At 40.4% G+C, this 20,945-nt stretch overlaps 1 protein-coding gene across 1 annotated transcript; it reads right to left on the reverse strand.

Moving 5' to 3' along the window:
• Positions 1-2,411: 2,411 nt before the first annotated feature.
• LOC137262029 (uncharacterized protein C17orf113-like) lies at positions 2,412-5,044 on the reverse strand. Its single transcript, XM_067799823.1, has 2 exons — positions 3,134-5,044; positions 2,412-2,525 (listed from the first exon to the last, which is right to left on the reverse strand). Exons 1-2 carry the CDS (start codon positions 5,042-5,044, stop codon positions 2,412-2,414), a joined length of 2,025 nt encoding a protein of 674 aa, XP_067655924.1.
• Between the last annotated feature and the right edge of the window lie 15,901 nt (positions 5,045-20,945).

Below are 20,945 nucleotides of genomic sequence, written 5' to 3' on the forward strand. Positions count from 1 at the left end.
CTCTTGGTGTCAAATTGAGACTCTTTTTTTAGCTGAGGGCTGCCTGACACTCAGTTAACTCATGTGCCAAGATTGCTCTGACATGTTGTTCATGCTTTGATGTGGGTACTACAGTTGAGGTCGGTATATTAAATCTCTCCTGCAAAATTTCAGTTTGCCATCTCCTCTCAGTTTCTTCAGTTACTTTACAATTCTCTGAATTTTGGATTTCACTCCATTTCCATTTACAGTTCTCACAGGGATGATGAAGAGGCCAGAAATCCATACTATAACACATGCCATGGAGTCACCCAGCGCAAGTTGCTTGGACTTTGTATGAAGTTGCAGCATAAATTCATTTGCACAGTTTCTTTCCTCTGCGATGACAGGAAGGGTATTATTCAGGAGTGAAGTACCAGTGAAACCATGCTTCAACAATGTATCCATGGCAAAGTCTATAGTTTGATAGTAACTACTTCAGTTAGTAAACGTTGAAGTGATATGTTGACTAAACACAAAATTGCATGTACGATGAGCTTGCTTTGATCAAAGAGGGATCAAAATCAGGATGAGGTCTAAGTAATGGGACATAATCATGAAGGTGAGCCTTGTTGACGTAGTGACTGGAGGCAGGAATTATGGTCCATGCATCTCTTAAACGTGTCAATGACGACTACATTCTTGAACCGTTTTCACCTACTGCATTCCACAAAGAAAATGTGTTGGCGAGGAGAGGATGGTCGTTCAGTTTTAATGAAATGACTGGTGATAAATTTCCATGTTTGGTATTGACAATCTTCACTTACTTTTTTCAACACTTCAAATTCGGCTGCTAACTCATCCAGCATAAGGTTACCTTAGATCTGCAAATGGATAAAATGGGAAAAGGGCATACATTTCAAATACAATGAACAATATGCCAGATTATCACAATCATATGGATCATTTATATCACATAAAACAATGCCATTTATTGTGAAACTTACTCTACTGTATTAAAATGGTGATAAATATTGCTTGATCAGTAGCAAATTACATTATAAAGAATAGATTATCATTATATTCCAAGTACGAATGTTAAATTAGAATATTGTCGGATATAAACAAATGTTCCACTATACTATGCTATACTAACCACAATAGTGGTGTACACTATAGTATAGTGTACACTGAAAGTTGAAGAAACATCACTTGATTCTTGAATCAGGATGTACAATTTTACAAACATTGAAACAATTCAAACCAGTGGAATTAAAGTTGCAGGTTAGTACAACAATATTCAATAACTTACTGTATACAAATCAAAACTGGAATACAAAAAAATATCAACAGAAAACGGAGTATCTTCATCATCTTGACAATCAATGTTAAAAAGATAATTATTAAAACAGCTAAATCTGACAAGTGTGTTGCCGTGCCCTTGAGTCTATCTATACCCTTAAAATCACTGTTACTGTGATCAGTGTTATTGTTAATTTAAAATTTATCATGAAAACTTAAAAAGTAATCTTAAATTAGTTAAAATCGTGAATAACTGAATTGTTAAAAAATGGTTGGTTCGTACATAACATAAGCCTGCCCCTGAGATGTTCCTGCCCTTAAGTCATGTCATGAATGTATGTCACTTCATAGTTTCCATATATGGTAACATTTGGGTGCTACTTATGTGTTTTTAGGGGGTTTAGGGGGGTAAAAGATGATGCCTATTTTGTGGTCATGTTTTGGAGTTGCAGCGAAGTCAAGGTAGAGTTACGTCCATTTGCTTGCATGTTGCTTATACATATATACATTTGTGTTCATCAACATGTGGCGTGAAGATATACAGTACAATGGATATGATAAAGTCATAATTACCTGGATTATAGGAGGAAAATATCAAGAGAAGTGATCACTAATTTATTCTTCCAAAAGTGAACATGATGGACACTCTTCCCAGCCAATCAGTGGTCTGGATTTCCATCGATTCAGTTGTCTCACAGTTGTTTCCCTTAGACCATGGCCAAGTGAATTTCTATCAATGTGATTGTCCCAGAGTTACTTCCCTTAGACCATTGTCAAAGTGAACAACGTCCTTTAGAATAAATAATTACATATGTATCTGCCATATTCGCCAGTGACCAAACATGATCATATTCTCACAATACATGGTTGACCATCTACATTGCCTGCCTGTCCTCCCACTGTAGAAGGGCTTCAAATTGTCCACAAACTTTCATCTTGTTCTCTCCAACTCCTGTAAGTGTTCTATCAGGAGGAACTTGTGATGGTATTTTCTTGAATTCAGACAGTGGTAAGGGAGTTATATCTGCTCTGTAGTTGATCTTGAATCATACAGAGTATCAGGATATGATTACAAAGATATCACAGTCTTCCTGCTTCCTTAGTTTTGGAAATTCAAAACGAACGACTTCGGTTTCATTTGTATCTCAGTTTCAGTTGATACCACAGAGAGGCTGCTTGTGTTCTGTGTCAGTTCTGGCAGATTGCTGGCTCCCCAGAGGCATGTGTATCACGGACCCTTTGCCCATCATGTAGGTCTGGTAGCTCTGTCAGCAGTGCATTTGTGTTTGAGTTCATCTGTTGGATGTCTTGGCAGTACCTAAGACGGTCGACATGGTCCTCTACAGTCTGGTCCCTCTGTAGGTGACCACTTGCAGGTAATTGGGCCCTGTACTCAGGACCGAAGAGCTGTCTAGCTCTAGCTGGTAGACCCTTGTTGGTAGGTGGTGTTCTTGAGGAGTGTAAGATATGCGTTTTATTCCAAAAAATAACCAAATATTTATAATCTTACATTCTCATTATCATTTTATAAATATTAATCACATCAGCATATTAGTCCATTCAGTGTTTCCGGTGGCTTTTTGCACAGCCGGCCACCATGACCGGCAGCTAAAAATTTTACCGGCCATTCCAGAAAAATACCGGCCACATCAATCAAACTATTTTCAAAAATAAAACAAACGATAATTCTCACCTTTTAAATCTTTCGTTTTTTATTTCTGAAGAGATCCACAGCTCTAGTGATACATTCCTCACTTGCGTGCATGTTCAACAACATGAGATTGTTCAGGCGTCGTTCGCAGAGCCGATTACGGCTGGACGAGTGCAAACGATTTTGCAAGCTAAACCCACGTTCTGCAGGCACACTACTGACTGGTATCACCAATGCAATAATTGCAAGATTGGCAAAATCTGGATATAGATCGCTAAAGTCTCTGATAATGAGTTTGCACGTCTGCTCTAGGCCAACTGTTCCCATGCCTGTCACTGTTTTCCTGAAGTGCGGGAAATCCCCCTCAGCTCGCTCCCGATTGACTGGAACACTCACGACGTCACAGCCCTCCTGACCAATCACAGGGCTGAACTTGTCAAGAACAACTTGTAGGGAATCCTGGCCGTATGTCGCCAACTCGTTCGCCGTGTCAGGGTACCGATCTGGATTTAATAGATTATCCAGACAGGATAAAACAGACAGACTATCATCAGGGAATCTTGCCTCGAGTGAACTGCACAATTCGTCAATGAAGTCATCACGAATTTTCTTGAAAGCTGTGACAGAGCGAGGGTCTGCATAGGTCAATTTCACACCACGAAATTCACCATTTCTAACGTTTTCGTTGAAATATTGCTCATGTTTCCCAGGATTTTCTTTCAGCTCCTGCAATGACTCGATAGTTGATCGAACAATAGGTTTCACAAGTCCAAGATTTAGTGTATCCTTCTGAAATAAACACACAAGTTTGTCCATGAAATGTAACGTGTCAGACAACACATACGTCATTCCTATGAAAGTGTAGGTTTTGATTTTCTTTACGATGCTAGACGCAACTGCATTTTTTCTCTCTGAAGCCTCCTCCTCTATTTCCATGACAAGAGCTGGCCATGTTTCTCTTGTAGATTTAACTGCTCTGCCGACTGACAGCCACCTCACACTGGTCGGCTGAATCACACTTGCAAAATCACTCTCCTCAAGAATTTCTGATAACTCCCTAAGACGATTGTAACGAGTCGCCGAGTATTCATACAGTTTATAAATTTCGTTTAGAGTTTTTCTATATTCAGCCACATATTTTGAAACCTTAGCTGCGTCTGCAGAGGCTAAAGCGACCCTATGTGCCACACAATGTACATGGACTAAAAAGGGGCTCTCTGGCTGAAGTCTGACCCCTACCCCCGCTCGCCGTCCGGTCATCACACTGGCTCCGTCGGAACCAAGGCCCACTAATTGCTCCAATGAAATATTCCATTCACTCAACACTTCTTTCACTTTTTCAGTAATACACTCGGCCGTTCCACTGTGAACGGAAAAATTCCCAAGAAATACAGTGTCAGTTTTTCCATTATTTTGAATCTTCAAAAACATGATCAGTTTCTTCTCCACGGTAATGTTTACAGTTTCATCAATTATTAACCCGATAAATCTGCTGTTTTGCACGCGTTCCTTGAGTTGTTCAATGGTACTTTGCACAATACAATGTTCCATTTCCTCCACAGAATCTGAATGGGAATACACCACACCACTCAAACTGGTACATCCGTTTCTCTTCTGTAAGTCAATTAATTTGGAAAACTTTGAAGTCGCTAGATTTTCTTTAGCCATGAAAAGGACGGTGTTCATCATAGCCGTCAGTTTTTCATCACTTTTTTCAGCAGCTTTATTTACATGAGTCGCCATTGCTCTGACTTGACCAGCGACGATTACAGCCTGGTAGTGAGAAGCACTATCCCTGTGCTCTTTCAGTGCAGAAAGTTTCATGTTGATGCACCCTTTAGTGAATCCATTATGTTTTTTGGCAGCTTCACATATAGTACAGAACAATAATTCTCCATCTGGCGTAAGTTCGTGACGCAACCAACCGAACTGCTTCAACCAGTCACTGTTGAAATTCCGCACTGATTTGACACTGGCACTTTTTTTCGACCCCGATGCCAATGATCCATCAGACTTAGAGTTATTTTCTTCTGGTAATTTCCGTTTCAAACTACTTTCATTTTCTGAGGATAAGTTTGAATGTTTGCCCCCAAAAAAGGCGGACAAACAAGCTTGCTTTTTCTTGGCAGACATAGTGATGTCATGGAAGCGAGCACGTGGGAAATTGACATGCGCATCAACAAAATCTCAAATGTCGTATTGGTAAGTTCAGAATGAACATCGAAACGAATGCTATTTTTAGCTTGGGCTTTTTCCGTTTTTGGCCACGTAATGATCTGTTGCCGTGATAAAAAAAACACAAACAGGTTGGTTGGGAAATATTTTAATGAAGTAATAATGAAATTATTAACTTGTTGGTAAAAAAATTTTGCCGGCTACTATGGCCGGCAGTGTTTCAAAATACCGGATATTGGCTATTTTTACCGGCCAAAAGCCGGTATATGCCGGATAACGGAAACACTGCCATTGGATGATTACACAGGCACCAGTTGACTTGGGTGACCTTGATTTCATTTGCAAGGTCACCCGGACTCTTCCACCAATCATAGGATTATTCTCGAAATCCGTGAATCGAAAATACTTTACGGTTATTCTTCGTTTGGATTGTTGTGTGTTGGTAAAGTTGTGTTTGGCACCTCTCGCTCTGTTTGCATGCTCATATACGTCTACGTGACATATAGCAGCTTTGTCCTTGTCTTGGAGTTACAGTTGGCGCAACAGTTGGCGCGAACAGCTTAAATTTTAAACTATGCAAACGTTAAACAGTCTTATATTAACACCGGAGACTCGAAATCAGTATCTAAGTTTGAAATTTTCAATAATTCTTTGTATTGAGCAAAACAAAGGCAAAACTATACAGATTCACAAGAGAGGTTTCATGTACAATACAAATGAGTCAATTCTAAAGTAATGGGTTGCAAATATAATGTCAACTCAATGAAGTCTTGGTGTGAGAGTGAGAAACAGTTATGCAGAATGTAACACAGAGAGTGGTCAGCTAGCGGTTACGTTGATCAAGCGTTGACTAGCTGGCATGCAACATCATGTATATGTGTTAAATAAATAAAATATCAAGCAACAAAGAGGACACTAACAGAAAACTAGATTTGGATGTGTTTTCTTTTTTATTCAAATTTCAAACAGTGAACGGTCAAAAGGTTCTGCCTCAGAAGAACACTACCACCAATTTGACTGAAAGTCAATCTTCTTGCTATGGAAAAAACAAAAATATTTGATTCAGAAATTCAAACTACCAAAAGGCACCTTGAGACTATCTATGTACCATGCTTGGTGAAATAACAGTGTATGGTTTAAAAGTCCTGCTGCAGATAAAGCAAATGTATGCGGCCTCACACACAGACAGACAGACGCAAAGCACATTGCGAGGGATAATGGAGGACACACCTTTTGCTCATACACTGGGAGACTTCAGAGTATTTTTTTCAACATTTTTTGAAAAACATGAATTTTAGCTGCCATTTCAGAATCACTTGTTGATGGAAATTTGTCTTTTAATACTTTCACAAGGGCCCCATACAACATTAAATTAAACTGGGGTTTGGCAACTGATTTGGAATTGGATACCCTGCCTGGAATACTGAGGTTAAGTATATAAGAATGGTCCAAAAGTTGAAATTAAACAATTCTTCTTTCCTGCAGTGTCACACACTGATACAGAGTCATTTTAGGTGATCAATGGCCATTAAATAGAACTAATGGTGAATCAGATTTTGCAGCATGGTCAAGGGCAGAACCATGGACAGCAAATTCCATAGGCTGTGTCATAGGCGGCAGAGATGTGGATGGTGGAGGCTGCATTGTAGCTTGGTGCAGTCTTTTTGATGCTGCCTTTCTCTTCTAACTGGAAACAACACCTTGCAGCTGCCTCACATCTCTTAACAGTTCATCAAACTCTGCATGAGCAACAAACCTACAAAAGAAAACACAAACCTCTAATTAAAGTAAAGGTAAAAGAAGAGGAGTAGCTTTGTCGTCATTAATTGATATCTTATGAAACACATGACAGAATGGTGAAGACAAATTAGGAAAGATAGCGAATATACATCATACTTCTAAATTCTGTGTATATTGTTCTTTTTACAGGGAACATTACAGAAGTTTAAATAAGAAATTTATTTTTTATTCTTGCATTACTTGGTTTACAAATTTGCCAACCGAAGTATGAAGAAAGTGGAACAAAAATATATTGTTTTTACATTTTGTTTTTGCCTTCTGTGCCACCAACCTAATTAAAAAAAAAAGTGTAAAGAGGGAGAGAGATAGAGAATATTATTTCTTTCAAATATTCCCTGAAACTGTTTAATATCTTACAGAAGACAATCACACAAATTGTTATAAAACCATGATGTCCTTTAGTATGCAAATATCATCTCCATATTCCCTTTTTCTTTTTCTCCCTACTGACCTGAACATGAGAGCCGTGGAATTCACTCTGTATCCCTCGGGAGGCATGTATGGCGTGTCCGTCACCACCATCAGATGGTCAGTGGGAACAGATTGCAATCCTGCCACTTGGTCAGCGCTGAACCCTCTCACTTGCCCAAAATGCACATTCGGGAACGTCTGTAGCCACTCCCATTCCAGGACTGTCTCCTCCCCCCTTGGAGAAGTAATGAAGAACTAGCGACTGTCCCTGGGGCAGATGAGCCAATAGGAGCTGCATGACACGAGCACAGGTTGCTCCAGCCTCCTCATCCCCCTTGGGTCCCCGCACATGCAAGATTATCGGCCTCCCTGTACATGCGGCAGTAGCTCCCTCAAAGCCCGCTCCTGGTATTTCCACTCCCTAGCCAGGACAGAATGATCCAGGCCAATTTCTCCCACAATGCAGGCAGCGTTCCCCCACAATCCCAGTAACTACCGGAAAACCCCATTGGTGAGAGTCTCCACTTTCTTGGGGTGCAGTCCCACAGCTGTACGGTACTGGGGATCCGCACTGACCTGGCTCGGGTAGGTGGGGGGGGGGGGGGTCACAGTAGACCTCGACCCCCCATACGGGAACTCCCATCCGGTGGCTCACCGCTGGAGCAGCCTGCATCAAGTCTGGGGTAGTCCCCAGAGGTGCCGCGCCAAAAGTGCTCTTCCCGCTCCTATCTAAGTGGAAGTGCGAGTCCACCAGGTGTTCTATAGGAGCCGACTCCTGGGTTTCGCCCTCCTGCACCGGCCCCAATGCCGATGCCCCTTGAACCGCGGCCTCCTCCAACTCTGGCCGCCACCAGTCTCCTCCCACGATGTCCTCTTCTTCTTGGAACGCCCCAGTCACCTCTTTCCCATGGGCAACCTCAGTCTCCTCCTCCGGAGCTGGCCGGTCTTCTGGGAGCCACATCTCATCCGGGACGATCAGCTCCTTGTCCCACTCCTTGGGAGACTGGCTCCTTGCAGTCCACCTCGTGTGCAACGAGAATTTGAGCGGCGCCTTCCACCCCTGTGCCCTGCACAGGTGTCTCATCCCCTCGATGGAACCCTTGTAGATGGTGCAGTTTTCCGTGAGCCGGTTGAAGAACCAGTACAGTTCTTCTATCGTACCTTTTGCTCTTACACTTTAGAGACTTCAGAGTATTTTTTTTCAACATTTTTTGGAAAACATGAATTTTAGCTGCTATTTCAGAATCACTTGTTGATGGAAATTTGTCTTTTAATACTTTCACAAGGGCCCCATACAACTTTAAATCAAACTGGGGTTTGGCAACTGATTTGGAATTGATTCCCTGCCTGAAACACTGTGGTTCAGTATATAAGAATGGTCCAAAAGTTGAAATTAAACAGTTCTTGTTGCCTACAGTGTCACACACCTTTAGGTGATCAATGGCCATTAAACAGAACTAATGGTGAATCAGATTTTGCAGAATGATCAAGGGCAGAACCAAGGACAGCAAATTCCATAGGCTGTGTCATAGGCGGCAGAGATGTGGATGGTGGAGGCTGCATTGTAGCTTGGTGCAGTCTTTTTGATGCTGCCTTTCTCTTCTAACTGGAAACAACACCTTGCAGCTGCCTCATATCTCCTAGCAGTTCATCAAACTCTGCACGAGCAGCAAACCTACAAAAGAATACACAAACCTCTAATTAAAGTAAAGGTAAAAGAAGAGGAGTAGCTTTGTCGTCATTAATTGATATCTGAGGGAATTAGCTCGACCTAGCAGATGGCTGGCTTACTCACAGTAATGGCTTCCACGAAGTCTCTGTGGCGATCAGCAGTCTCCGGCTCCTTCTTTCTTGGGGTCATGACCTCGGGAAGTCCCGCGCACAGCTTCGATCACCACAAAGGTATACAAGGTCACAAGTCAATTTCACAATACTAAATACAAATTCAATACTAGTGAGACAAATTCTAAGGCAATGGGTCACAAGATGTAATATAGTAAACTCACCAAAGTCTTAGTGCAAGAGTGAATCAACTATGTGGAATGTAAACACAGCGATTTGTCTGACAGCAGTTAATGTAGGTCAGGCGTTGATGATTGTTGGCAATTATGTAACTCCAATGAATGTGTGTCCCTCTGGGTCACACACAACACGGCAGCTAGCATTCATATACATTTTCAGTCGTTTCTCGAAAGTACGAACACTTACTGCCATTGGCAACACTGTAGTGTCTCTGTAGCAAACAGGAAGTCAAGAGCAGATAATTCCCGGACAAGCCTGCTGCCAAAATTCTAAAAATGCGTATCATCTATTATATGAAATATGACCCATCATATTTATTATTCAAAACACTAAACATTGGGATCCAATAATAATTATTACTGAATTAATAACAAAATATACAGAAAGTACGCACTTGTAACAGGGTGGAACCTCCTCCAACAGTTTACCTCCAGATTCTAGCTATTTAACTAATCAAAACTCTCCAGCTCAGTGGTCTGTGGGGTGTTGACTCAACTTGATTTTTAGATTTTTTTAACTCTGTGATTTAGTTTTGAGATTGAATCTTGAATATACTTTATTTACTTTATTTCTGCACAGTATCTTTGTTTGATATTGTCCATTTCCTTTTCAAGTGAAACAAATTTAAAGAAGTTTTGTTGTTTTGTTTTGAATTTCTTGTTTGTTTGGGTGATGCTGTCCTTAATTAATTGTTCAGTAGAGATCATGTGCTCTTCAAGTCGTGTTTCTTGATCCATGAAGGAATTTTTCAATGCATTCATCCAATGAATGCTGGAATGTGAATCTTGACTCCCCTTTGCTGATGCATCTCTGTTGGCTGAAATAAGCATGAAAAAACCATGGTATACCATGGTATACCATGGTAGACCATGGTTCACAGACCATGGTTTGCATGGTCTAGCATGGCTTACCACATCCGGTAAATGGCACCACAGTTTACCATGGTAAAATAAGACCATGGTATACCATGGTCAACCATGGCAGAATTAGACCATGGTAAGCCATGGTCTACCATGGTAGCAAGACCATGGTGGCGGTAAATGGCACCACAGTTTACCATGGTAAAATAAGACCATGGTCTACCATGGTCAACCATGGCAGAATTAGACCATGGTAAGCCATGGTGGCGGTAAATGGCACCACAGTTTACCATGGTAAAATAAAACCATGGTCTACCATGGTAAAAAGTGACTATGGTGTACCATGGTAAACCATGGTAAAAGAAAAACCATGGCATACCATGGTCTACCATGGTAAACCAGAATAAAATAAGACCATGGTGGACCATGGTCATCCATGGCAAAAATAGACCATGGTTAACCATGGTCTACCATGGTAACAAAACACCATGGTGGTAGTAAATGGCACCACAGTTTACCATGGTTAAGTAAAACCATGGTATACCATTGCAGAAAGAGACCATGGTGTACCATGGTTTGCCATGGTAAAAGGAGACCATGGTGTACCATGGATTACTACTGAAAAAATGAGACCATAGTAAGTACAGCATGTTCGTTAGATTGCACAACAGTTTACCATCAGAATAACCTTTGGCTATTGAGACCATGTTGAAAAGCAACCATATCACACCACAACCTACATAGAAAATTGATATAGCACAAACACCATGGCATAGAAATCAATTAGAATATCAAATATTAAAGAATTAACATAAAAGAGACCCATGCACTGAAAACAAACTGTTTACATTACGAAGACAAAGTTTATTACGAACATTGCCTCAGATTTAAATGAAAGACAATTTGACGATAGCTGTTGGAAAGCTCACAGGGATTGTGGGATATCCTGTGCAGCTAGAATTATAAATCCAGTTACACTGCTGAGGACAAATGGTATGTGGACATGTTCATCTTTTTTCAGAAGACATTATTATTTATTATTTTAAAACAGAAATGGCCGATGTCCTTCAGTCTGTATCCAGGAAAATGAACTCTTTCGGGACAACATTTCATGCAGTAATATACAATTTCAGAAATCCCATTAGACCATATGATTTAAAAGTAGACACAATGAGAGTCACGACCAACACAGAATTTACACGAGTGCCCCAAATCATCTACCTGGAAGTTGTACATGGGGCATCACAATTTCTCTCAGAGGAGACAGGATTATACACACATGTTGGAAGAACCTTCACGAAGAGCTGTGGGGACATCACAGAAGATACCCACATTGCTTCAGGGATAGTGCGTGAGTAAGTGACTGACTGAGTTTAGTTTTGCTCCACTTTTAGCAATGCTCCAGCAATAGCACGGCGACAGACACCAGAAAGGGGCTACACACTGTACCCAGGAGAGGAATCAAATCTAAGTCTTCAGTTTGAAGAGCAAATGGCTCTGGAATATAACTTAATCTTCAGTGTTTCAACATTAGTACCATTTCTTCAGAACTGTCCAGTGGAAATCTGAAAAACACACAAACAACATTTAATAACAGTGTTTCCCCATTTCAAAGGTTCTTGTGTTGTTTAATTGTATATTTATAACTGCTGAAAAAATGTTAAGTATTTTCCCATACTTGGGATATTTTTTAGCCTGAGTATTATACTAAATCATGTTATTTAAAAACATTTCTATACATTAATGGCTTTGAATCACTTTCTTTTAATGTGAAGAGTGTATATCAGTAGCAAAACATGCAATAGAAGCTAAAACACAAAACTGGCTTCCAAATCACTTGTCTACATTCATAACCAAATACAATATTCTGAAATGATGCATAAAATTTCATAATACTTATAATAATCAGCACTATCATAATATTGATAAAAACGTATCTAAAAGTATTTGAACCTATTTCCACGTTAAATGAATGGCAAAATGTACTGACACATTCAGTATTGGTTTACAAGCAGCAGTTATTACAAAGCTGAATACAAATTTATACGATAGAAAGAAAATGGAATGTCCATAAACGTGCCTATAGCAATTACCTCCCTTTTATGATCATTTGAGTGTATTTTATTGTGTGTGTAATCTGAGAACAAACGGAATCTTTCAGGCTGACCTTACAGGCACCGTGAACTTTGACACCTTGTGCTACACAATGTTTTAAGTCATAAAGGTTTTTAAAGTACCGTTAGATACTGATCGTGTCTTAACATAAATGAATGGAACATATTACATAAAAGTTCAAATTAACGTTCATCACACATTACTCCTTCCGTTTGAGAGATATTCACTGTACGACATAAACACTTCATACATTGCTATATATGTTATTGTTACATTGTCTTACGTCATTCTAATCAAAGAGTGTTGCTTACCCCTTTCCCTATGTTCGTATGCGAACCTTAAGGTAATCAAAACAATTTTAATATCGGGGCACTCAAAACGATTTCAATATTGCTGTTGTTTACTTACGGCTCGTGCTCATCTCCATTGGAAATCAACCTGAGACGTATCCATCGGCATAAATCTAGTCTATTCCTTCTTCACATATCCAACATTGGATTATCCTCCAAATCCGTGAATAGCTAATACGTTAGGGTATTCTTCGCTTCGATCGTTGTCTGTTGGCAAAAGTTGTGTTTGGCGCCTCTCGCTCGCTTTGCGCGCTCACACAGGTCTACGTGACACATAGCACTAGCAGCAATGGCATCGTGCCGCGAAGAGATCGTCCCCATTCGGCTTGTCCCGGAATGGTGCGAGTTAGAAGTGGAAACGTACACTCAGGTGCCAAAATAAAGTTCACAAGATGGCCGCCACACCATTTCTAACCTGTATCTTGCACAACATTTTGAATCATTTTTTGTGAAAAAAATACAAACTGGCTTACCTTATATTGTCTCAGTATTTGGTAATGCATCCATTAGCTTGCATAACATGCCTCATTCTCTTTGGTAGACTGTTATACAGTGACTGTATGTAGGCTGGTGTCAGGGAGGTCCAAATGTTCAACACACAGTCAATTAAATCTTGCTTTGTTTTGATGAGATGCAAGTCTTTCTGAAGTTTGACTTTGATTGTTCTCCAAACGTTTTCTATAATATTACAGTCTGGTGATTGTGGTGGCCAACTCATGGTATTGATACCATTTCCCTGCTTCCAATTTGTTGTCTGCTTTGACACATGGACTGGGCAATTGTCCTCTTGAAAAATATAACCTCTCTCTTGTGGTACTTTTGCAATAACTGGCCAAAGATTACTGTCTAATATTTCTATATATTTTGTAGAGTTTATGTGACCATCAACTGGCACCAGTGTCCCTACACCGTCAAAACAAATGCACCCCCAAAACATCACACTAATCTGAGGGGGTTTCCTGTCATTGTAGATTCCAAGACACCTAGGTTTCCATTTTTCCTGATTAGTGCGCTAGACAAAAACCTTTCGGTCCTTACCTATAATGACTTGTGTTTCATCTGAAAAAATTACTTTCCACCAGTCTTGATTCACTTTCCAGTGCAGATGAGAACGTGCAAAAGCTCGTCTTTTAAACCTGTTTACTGCAGACACTGTTGTTTTCTTCTTTACAACCCTCCTAAAATATCCATTTTCATGTAAACGACGCTGTATTGTTCTCTTGGATAGCTGAACAGTGGCATTTTCATTAAAAATTGCTGAAATGTCACTTAAAGATTTCCTTCTGTTAATTTTCACAATCCTCATCAGTGAGCGCACATGCCTTTCTGTTGACTTTCTCTTCCTTCCTCTTCTTTTAGGATTTTCCTTATCTTCTCCTTGTCTCACTTTCCTCAAATATTTACAGATGGTGAACCTGTTTATCCCTGTTATCTGTCCTATTTTGCAGCCACTTTTTCCTTCTTTGGATAGTCTTAATATCAATTCTTTCTGATACTCTGTCAAACATTTGCCTCTGGCCCCCATCTTGTTCTGAGCAGACGACTTCCTGTGACAGTGAGAGTTATTCCCCTTTGTTTACATTTCCTGACAGGTGAACACCAAGACATGCACCCTGTGAAATTTGATCCCCCACTTTTGCCTATGAGTTAAGAAATCTTATTTTGAATCAAGAGGTATACTCCATGACGCAATACAGCAACCATTTTGTGAACTCTATTATGGCACATGAGTGTATTTTTTTAAAAAAAAATTAAAGCCAACACATTTTCATAGATATATACACATAGATCTACTACGACCAGGAATATAATCGTAACTGCATATGTAATAAATAAGTTGTACGGTTAGCGCTCATGAAGTCGCAATAGATTACGGAAGAACGAAGGGCGTGGCCGTGTTTGGCGTGAAAATCGGAGCCATGTACCGCGCGATCGTGTTACTTCACAACAGTGGATAATTTCTAATCTTACAATGTAATAATGGCTAAAATTACAGTATTTCGGCATAAACATCGAAATTTGAATAAATATATATGTTGTATTATTTTCAACGGTGGGAATTGCGAAAACTTGATGTTCTGTGTGCACACGTCCCTTGATCGATTTGATCGATCTGTGGAAGGACAGTTTATGTACATATCCCCGCCCATAAATTTAATTTCATTAGTGAAAATTGACCTAATTTCTTAATGGTCGTATTTGCACGTGGTGAACAGAATGTGACAGTGAAATGTGTTCAAAAGTGGAGAGCACTGATTTTTTTTTCAACGGGTAGATCGACGTACGGGTTTGGAAAGCTGTAAAAAAAAGCATCGATATCAAAATACTTTTCAACATTTCTTTCTGTTTATAGTACCAAGTGAATTGTTTGTTGTTTTTACTGTTTTATGTTTTTGCTTCACCATAAACACTGCGAAATACGTACTTATAAGTATCTGCTCACTTGCGATCGAGAAAATCACGGGAGAAATTCAATGAAATGAGACGAATTTGACAGCGTACTTCAAAGTTTTACTTTATGGATAGACTAACAACTAGTCTCTGAAATGAACATATTTCACTGAAAAAAGTTCATGTTGAAAATACTATAGTATAATACTATAATAATATAATGAAATAGAGCGCTGAGACTTTCTTCATTTGCAGCCTGAAGTTTAGGGAATCTACAATCCATATTTTCTAGACTTACATGGGTATTCTTGGATATATTTGCAACAGGGTCTGTACTTTATGGATTAAATATCAATATTCAGGGCAATTAGAAAACCTCTACAGTATCAACTAGTTGCGTAGCTATTAACAAAAGGTGAGTTTTTCTTGGAACTGTCTATATTGCTGAGACAACTCGTGTTAGACAGAGCATTGTTTAGCTTTTCAGTCGTACAATGTTTGTTGTGTTTATTTTAAAACAAGAAGAAAAAGGCACCCACACACAAAAACTAGTATTAGAGAGAGACGAGATTTACACAGTTTAAGGGACAACTTTTACAAAGGGATCGGGAGAAATAAACCATGCCTATTTTATTTTCAGATGAACACAGGGTTATTTTTGTTTTGCTTTTCCAGAGTATAAGACGTCAGTTGTTTTGTTTGTGTATCTCTGCAGCAATTATTAGTAAGTAAAATCAGTGAATAGTTCCGCTTATGATTACTTTTGTGACATCGTGTTCTATTTTTTTTAATTAAATCACACTACATTTTAACACTCACTGAGGTGTTAAGATTTAGTTGTTTAATGCACACAAATGTAAGAACAAGGACCTACAAGATTTGTTATTCATAAATGAAACACAGTCATGAAACCATCAGGTTTCCCCTTTTAAATTTTTTATTTATCACAGTTTAAAATGTAAAGTTTTTCTGTGATGACCATGGTCTACCATGGACTTTCATGAGATGACCATGGTAAACCACTGCTTTGAACCAGAACACCATGTTTTACCATGGTTTTGTCTAGGATGACCATGGTCTGCCATGGCAAAAGGACAATGACCATGGTCTACCATGGTTTCTGGTGATCATGAGTTGTGATGACCATGGTCTACCATGGTAAAATGGAAAAGACCATGGTCTACCATGGTTACTGGTGACCATGGTCTATAATGATCATGGTCTGCCATGATGACCATGTTAGACCATGGTCTACCATGGTCTAGAAATGTTGGTGACCACGGTTTAGCACGGTAAACCATGGTAATACCATGGTTTACTGTGGTAAGCCATGGTTGACCATGGTCAACCATGGTGCCGTTTCAGCTGGGTTATTTTGGATGATTTCGGTGTGGTAAGGATGTTGAGCTCTTGGTAGTGGGATGTCGTTCTTTCATCCTCTTCTGCCATCAGGGTAGTGAGGTTTGTAATTATTCCTGACAGGATATCCTCTACCACAGATATCCTTTGGCACTTATTGGTCATACTGTTCTTTGACACCAGCCCCTTGAAACTGTAACCTATTAGATTGGATAATATATAGATGTCATATTCCTTCCATGGTTGATTTTCGCCAGGATTGCAAGATGGTACTGGTAGCTCTTTCCGATTCATGTCTCCTTTGTTACACTGGTGGAAGGAAAGGCTATATCTTTCCACAATTGAGCAATCACTGTTCTGCTTGTCTGATCCTCCTTGATCTTCTTCAGAAAGGTGTTCAGCAAACTAAAAGGTAGAGATGCAAAAATGAACAAATCAGACCACGATATTGCAAATGCATCAACAGCGTATTCGTCAGGATCCGTTTGCCAGGACACATATTTCTTAGGTCTGTATCAGGTGTACCAAGCATAGTGCAAATTTGTCTGAACACACTTGATGTGATAAGCCATTCAGTGTTGTCAACACTCCCATAGCTCTGTGGCTAATGGATTCAAAATGGCTGTCTTCCCACCCATGTCGTTCACATACACAAATGCAGTAATGTTGTTAGCTTAACGTGACAGTTAGTTGTACCTGAGCAAAACGTGGGTACTGTTAGAAAAGCAGCTAATAATTCTTGGGTATGGTGATCGTGACCATCCATCTCTTGAGTATCACGATTGTGACCACCCATCTCTTATGACGATCGTGACCGCCTGTCCCTTGAGTATCACGATCATGACTGCTTGTCCCTTGGGTAGAGTGATCATGACCGCCTGTCCCTGAGCAAAACGTGTAGCAGCTAATAATTCTTGGGTATGGTGATCGTGACCACCCATCTCTTGAGTATCACGATTGTGACCACCCATCTCTTATGACGATCGTGACCGCCTGTCCCTTGAGTATCACGATCATGACTGCTTGTCCCTTGGGTAGAGTGATCATGACCGCCTGTCCCTGAGCAAAACGTGTAGCAGCTAATAATTCTTGGGTATGGTGATCGTGACCACCCATCTCTTGAGTATCACGATTGTGACCACCCATCTCTTATGACGATCGTGACCGCCTGTCCCTTGAGTATCACGATCATGACTGCTTGTCCCTTGGGTAGAGTGATCATGACCGCCTGTCCCTGAGCAAAACGTGAAGCAGCTAATAATTCTTGGGTATGGTGATCGTGACCACCCATCTCTTGAGTATCACGATTGTGACCACCCATCTCTTATGACGATCGTGACCGCCTGTCCCTTGAGTATCACGATCATGACTGCTTGTCCCTTGGGTAGAGTGATCATGACCACCTGTCCCTTCGGTATGGTGATTGTGACCACCCGTCTCTTGAGTATGATGATCGTGACCACCCAAGGATCCTTTCCCTCCTCCCACCATCCCTGCTCTGTACAGGATCTTGTGATGTATTATATTCTCGGTTTCCATGAAAACGTTTCGGACCTAGTCTGAAAAGTGAGAGGTGTGTTTCGTTTCCGGAGCAGAACTCAAAAACTTCTTAATATCTGTCCATAAAACTTGGCAGGTATGTGTTGTAGCCCTCAAAGTGGTGCCTTTTGGATTTTACAGGTTTTTGTGATTTATTATTTTCTCGGTTTCCATGGAAACGTTTCAGACTTCGTCTCAAAATGGAGGGATGGGCTTCATTTCCAGAGCAGAACTCAAAAACTTAATATCTGTTAGTAAAACTTTCTAGATATGTGTGGCAGTGGTGCCTTTTGGTTTTTAAAGGTTTTTGTGATGTATTATTTTCTCAGTTTCCATGGAAACGTTTTGGACTAAGCCTCAAAATGGAGGGACGGGCTTCATTCCCAGAGCACAACTCGAAAACCATTTCATATCTTTCAACAGATTTTGGCAGATATATGAAACAGATCTTGAAATTGTAACTTTGCTGGCTACAGATATATGGCATTTATAATTTTCATGAATTGCATGGTAACAATTCAAACTTATTCTAAGAAAACAATTAGTAACTCTCGGATTATTTGTCCTTTCAAACATTTTGGGCCCGGGGGGATATGTCATCTTCTGATGACTCTTGTTTGCTTTAACATTGCCAGAAATGCTCTGAGAATGTGATGCAGAAGTCTGTCTGTTCTCAATTTGCACACTGTCTTTTGGGGGCACTGCTGGAAAATCAGATCTCATGTCTGAAAAGTGTAGTGAACACAGCATGAAAGGAGCAGGCACATCATAGTCATTCAGACATTCTTTAAGTCATGACTTGCAGAAGATAAAATGAAATAAGAACTATATTTAATGACATTTAAGAACCAGATAGAATTCATCCCAGGAAGTTCCTGATGCCCTTGAGTACATTAAAAAATTTGAAACAGTCATAAGATTGTTAAGATGATAGGTACATTTATACAAGAATATACATGAATCATTTCAAATGTTCATACCACTAGTTGGACCACTCCCAATGTCAGCTTCCTGATAATCGGGAACTTGCTGAAGTTGTCAGCCAGAAGTAGATCTGTGTTTCTCTGTAGTCAAACAAATTTGATGCTAGTTTTGGCATTCTTTGTCAACTGGTTCAACTCTATGTCGCCTCAAGTTCCCACTTTGAACAAGCTGTTAACGGTCCTTTTACTTATTCAAAGTTTTGTTGTTTAATTAGAGAATGCTCAACTTCAGAGATGTCAATACTTTCTGTTTCTGGCGTGCAGAGGATGATTTGGTGATATTTCCTTAACATATTCCAAAGTGCCTTCAGCCTGTCTGCAAGATGTGTTGTCAACTGAAGCCAGAGTCAAATGTGCTGGTGACCGTATTCTTGACTCCTTTAGATTTGGAGATATTTCCATAGCACGTTCCAAAGTGCCTTCAGCCTCTCTGCAAGATGTGTTGTCAACTGCATCCGGAGCCAAATGTGCTGGTGACTGTATTCTTGACTCCTTTAGATTTGGAGATATTTCCATAGCACGTTCCAAAGTGCCTTCAGCCTCTCTGCAAGATGTGTTGTTAACTGCAGGCAGAGTCAAATGTGCTGGTGACTGTATTCTTGACTCCATTGGATATGGAGATATTTCCATAGCACGTTCCAAAGTGCCTTCAGCCTCTCTGCAAGATGTGTTGTTAACTGCAGCCGGAGCCAAATGTGCTGGTGACTGTATTCTTGACTCCTTTGGATTTGGAGATATTTCCTTAGCATGTTCCAAAGTGCCTTCAGCCTCTCTGCAAGATGTGTCGTTAACTGCAGGCAGAGTCAAATGTGCTGGTGACTGTATTCTTGACTCCATTGGATATGGAGATATTTCCATAGCACGTTTCAAAGTGCCTTCAGCCTCTCTGCAAGATGTGTTGTCAACTGCATCCGGAGCCAAATGTGCTGGTGACTGTATTCTTGACTCCTTTAGATTTGGAGATATTTCCTTAGCACGTTCCAAAGTGCCTTCAGCCTCTCTGCAAGATGTGTTGTTAACTGCAGGCAGAGTCAAATGTGCTGGTGACTGTATTCTTGACTCCATTGGATATGGAGATATTTCCATAGCACGTTCCAAAGTGCCTTCAGCCTCTCTGCAAGATGTGTTGTCAACTGCATCCGGAGCCAAATGTGCTGGTGACTGTATTCTTGACTCCTTTAGATTTGGAGATATTTCCTTAGCACGTTCCAAAGTGCCTTCAGCCTCTCTGCAAGATGTGTTGTTAACTGCAGGCAGAGTCAAATGTGCTGGTGACTGTATTCTTGACTCCATTGGATATGGAGATATTTCCATAGCACGTTTCAAAGTGCCTTCAGCCTCTCTGCAAGATGTGTTGTCAACTGCATCCGGAGCCAAATGTGCTGGTGACTGTATTCTTGACTCCTTTAGATTTGGAGATATTTCCTTAGCACGTTCCAAAGTGCCTTCAGCCTCTCTGCAAGATGTGTTGTTAACTGCAGGCAGAGTCAAATGTGCTGGTGACTGTATTCTTGACTCCATTGGATATGGAGATATTTCCATAGCACGTTCCAAAGTGCCTTCAGCCTCTCTGCAAGATGTGTCGTCAACTGCAGCCGGAGTCAAATGTGCTGGTGACTGTATTCTTGACTCCTTTGGATTTGGAGATATTTCCTTAGCATGTTCCAAAGTGCCTTCAGCCTCTCTGCAAGATGTGTCGTTAACTGCAGGCAGAGTCAAATGTGCTGGTGACTGTATTCTTGACTCCATTGGATATGGAGATATTTCCATAGCACGTTTCAAAGTGCCTTCAGCCTCTCTGCAAGATGTGTTGTCAACTGCATCCGGAGCCAAATGTGCTGGTGACTGTATTCTTGACTCCTTTAGATTTGGAGATATTTCCTTAGCACGTTCCAAAGTGCCTTCAGCCTCTCTGCAAGATGTGTTGTCAACTGCATCCAGAGTCAAATGTGCTGGTGACTGTATTCTTGACTCCTTTGGATTTGGAGATATTTCCTTAGCACGTTCCAAAGTGCCTTCAGCCTCTCTG

This window comes from Haliotis asinina, chromosome 14, assembly GCF_037392515.1.
Source record: "Haliotis asinina isolate JCU_RB_2024 chromosome 14, JCU_Hal_asi_v2, whole genome shotgun sequence".
Taxonomy (NCBI): Eukaryota; Metazoa; Mollusca; class Gastropoda; order Lepetellida; family Haliotidae; genus Haliotis; species Haliotis asinina.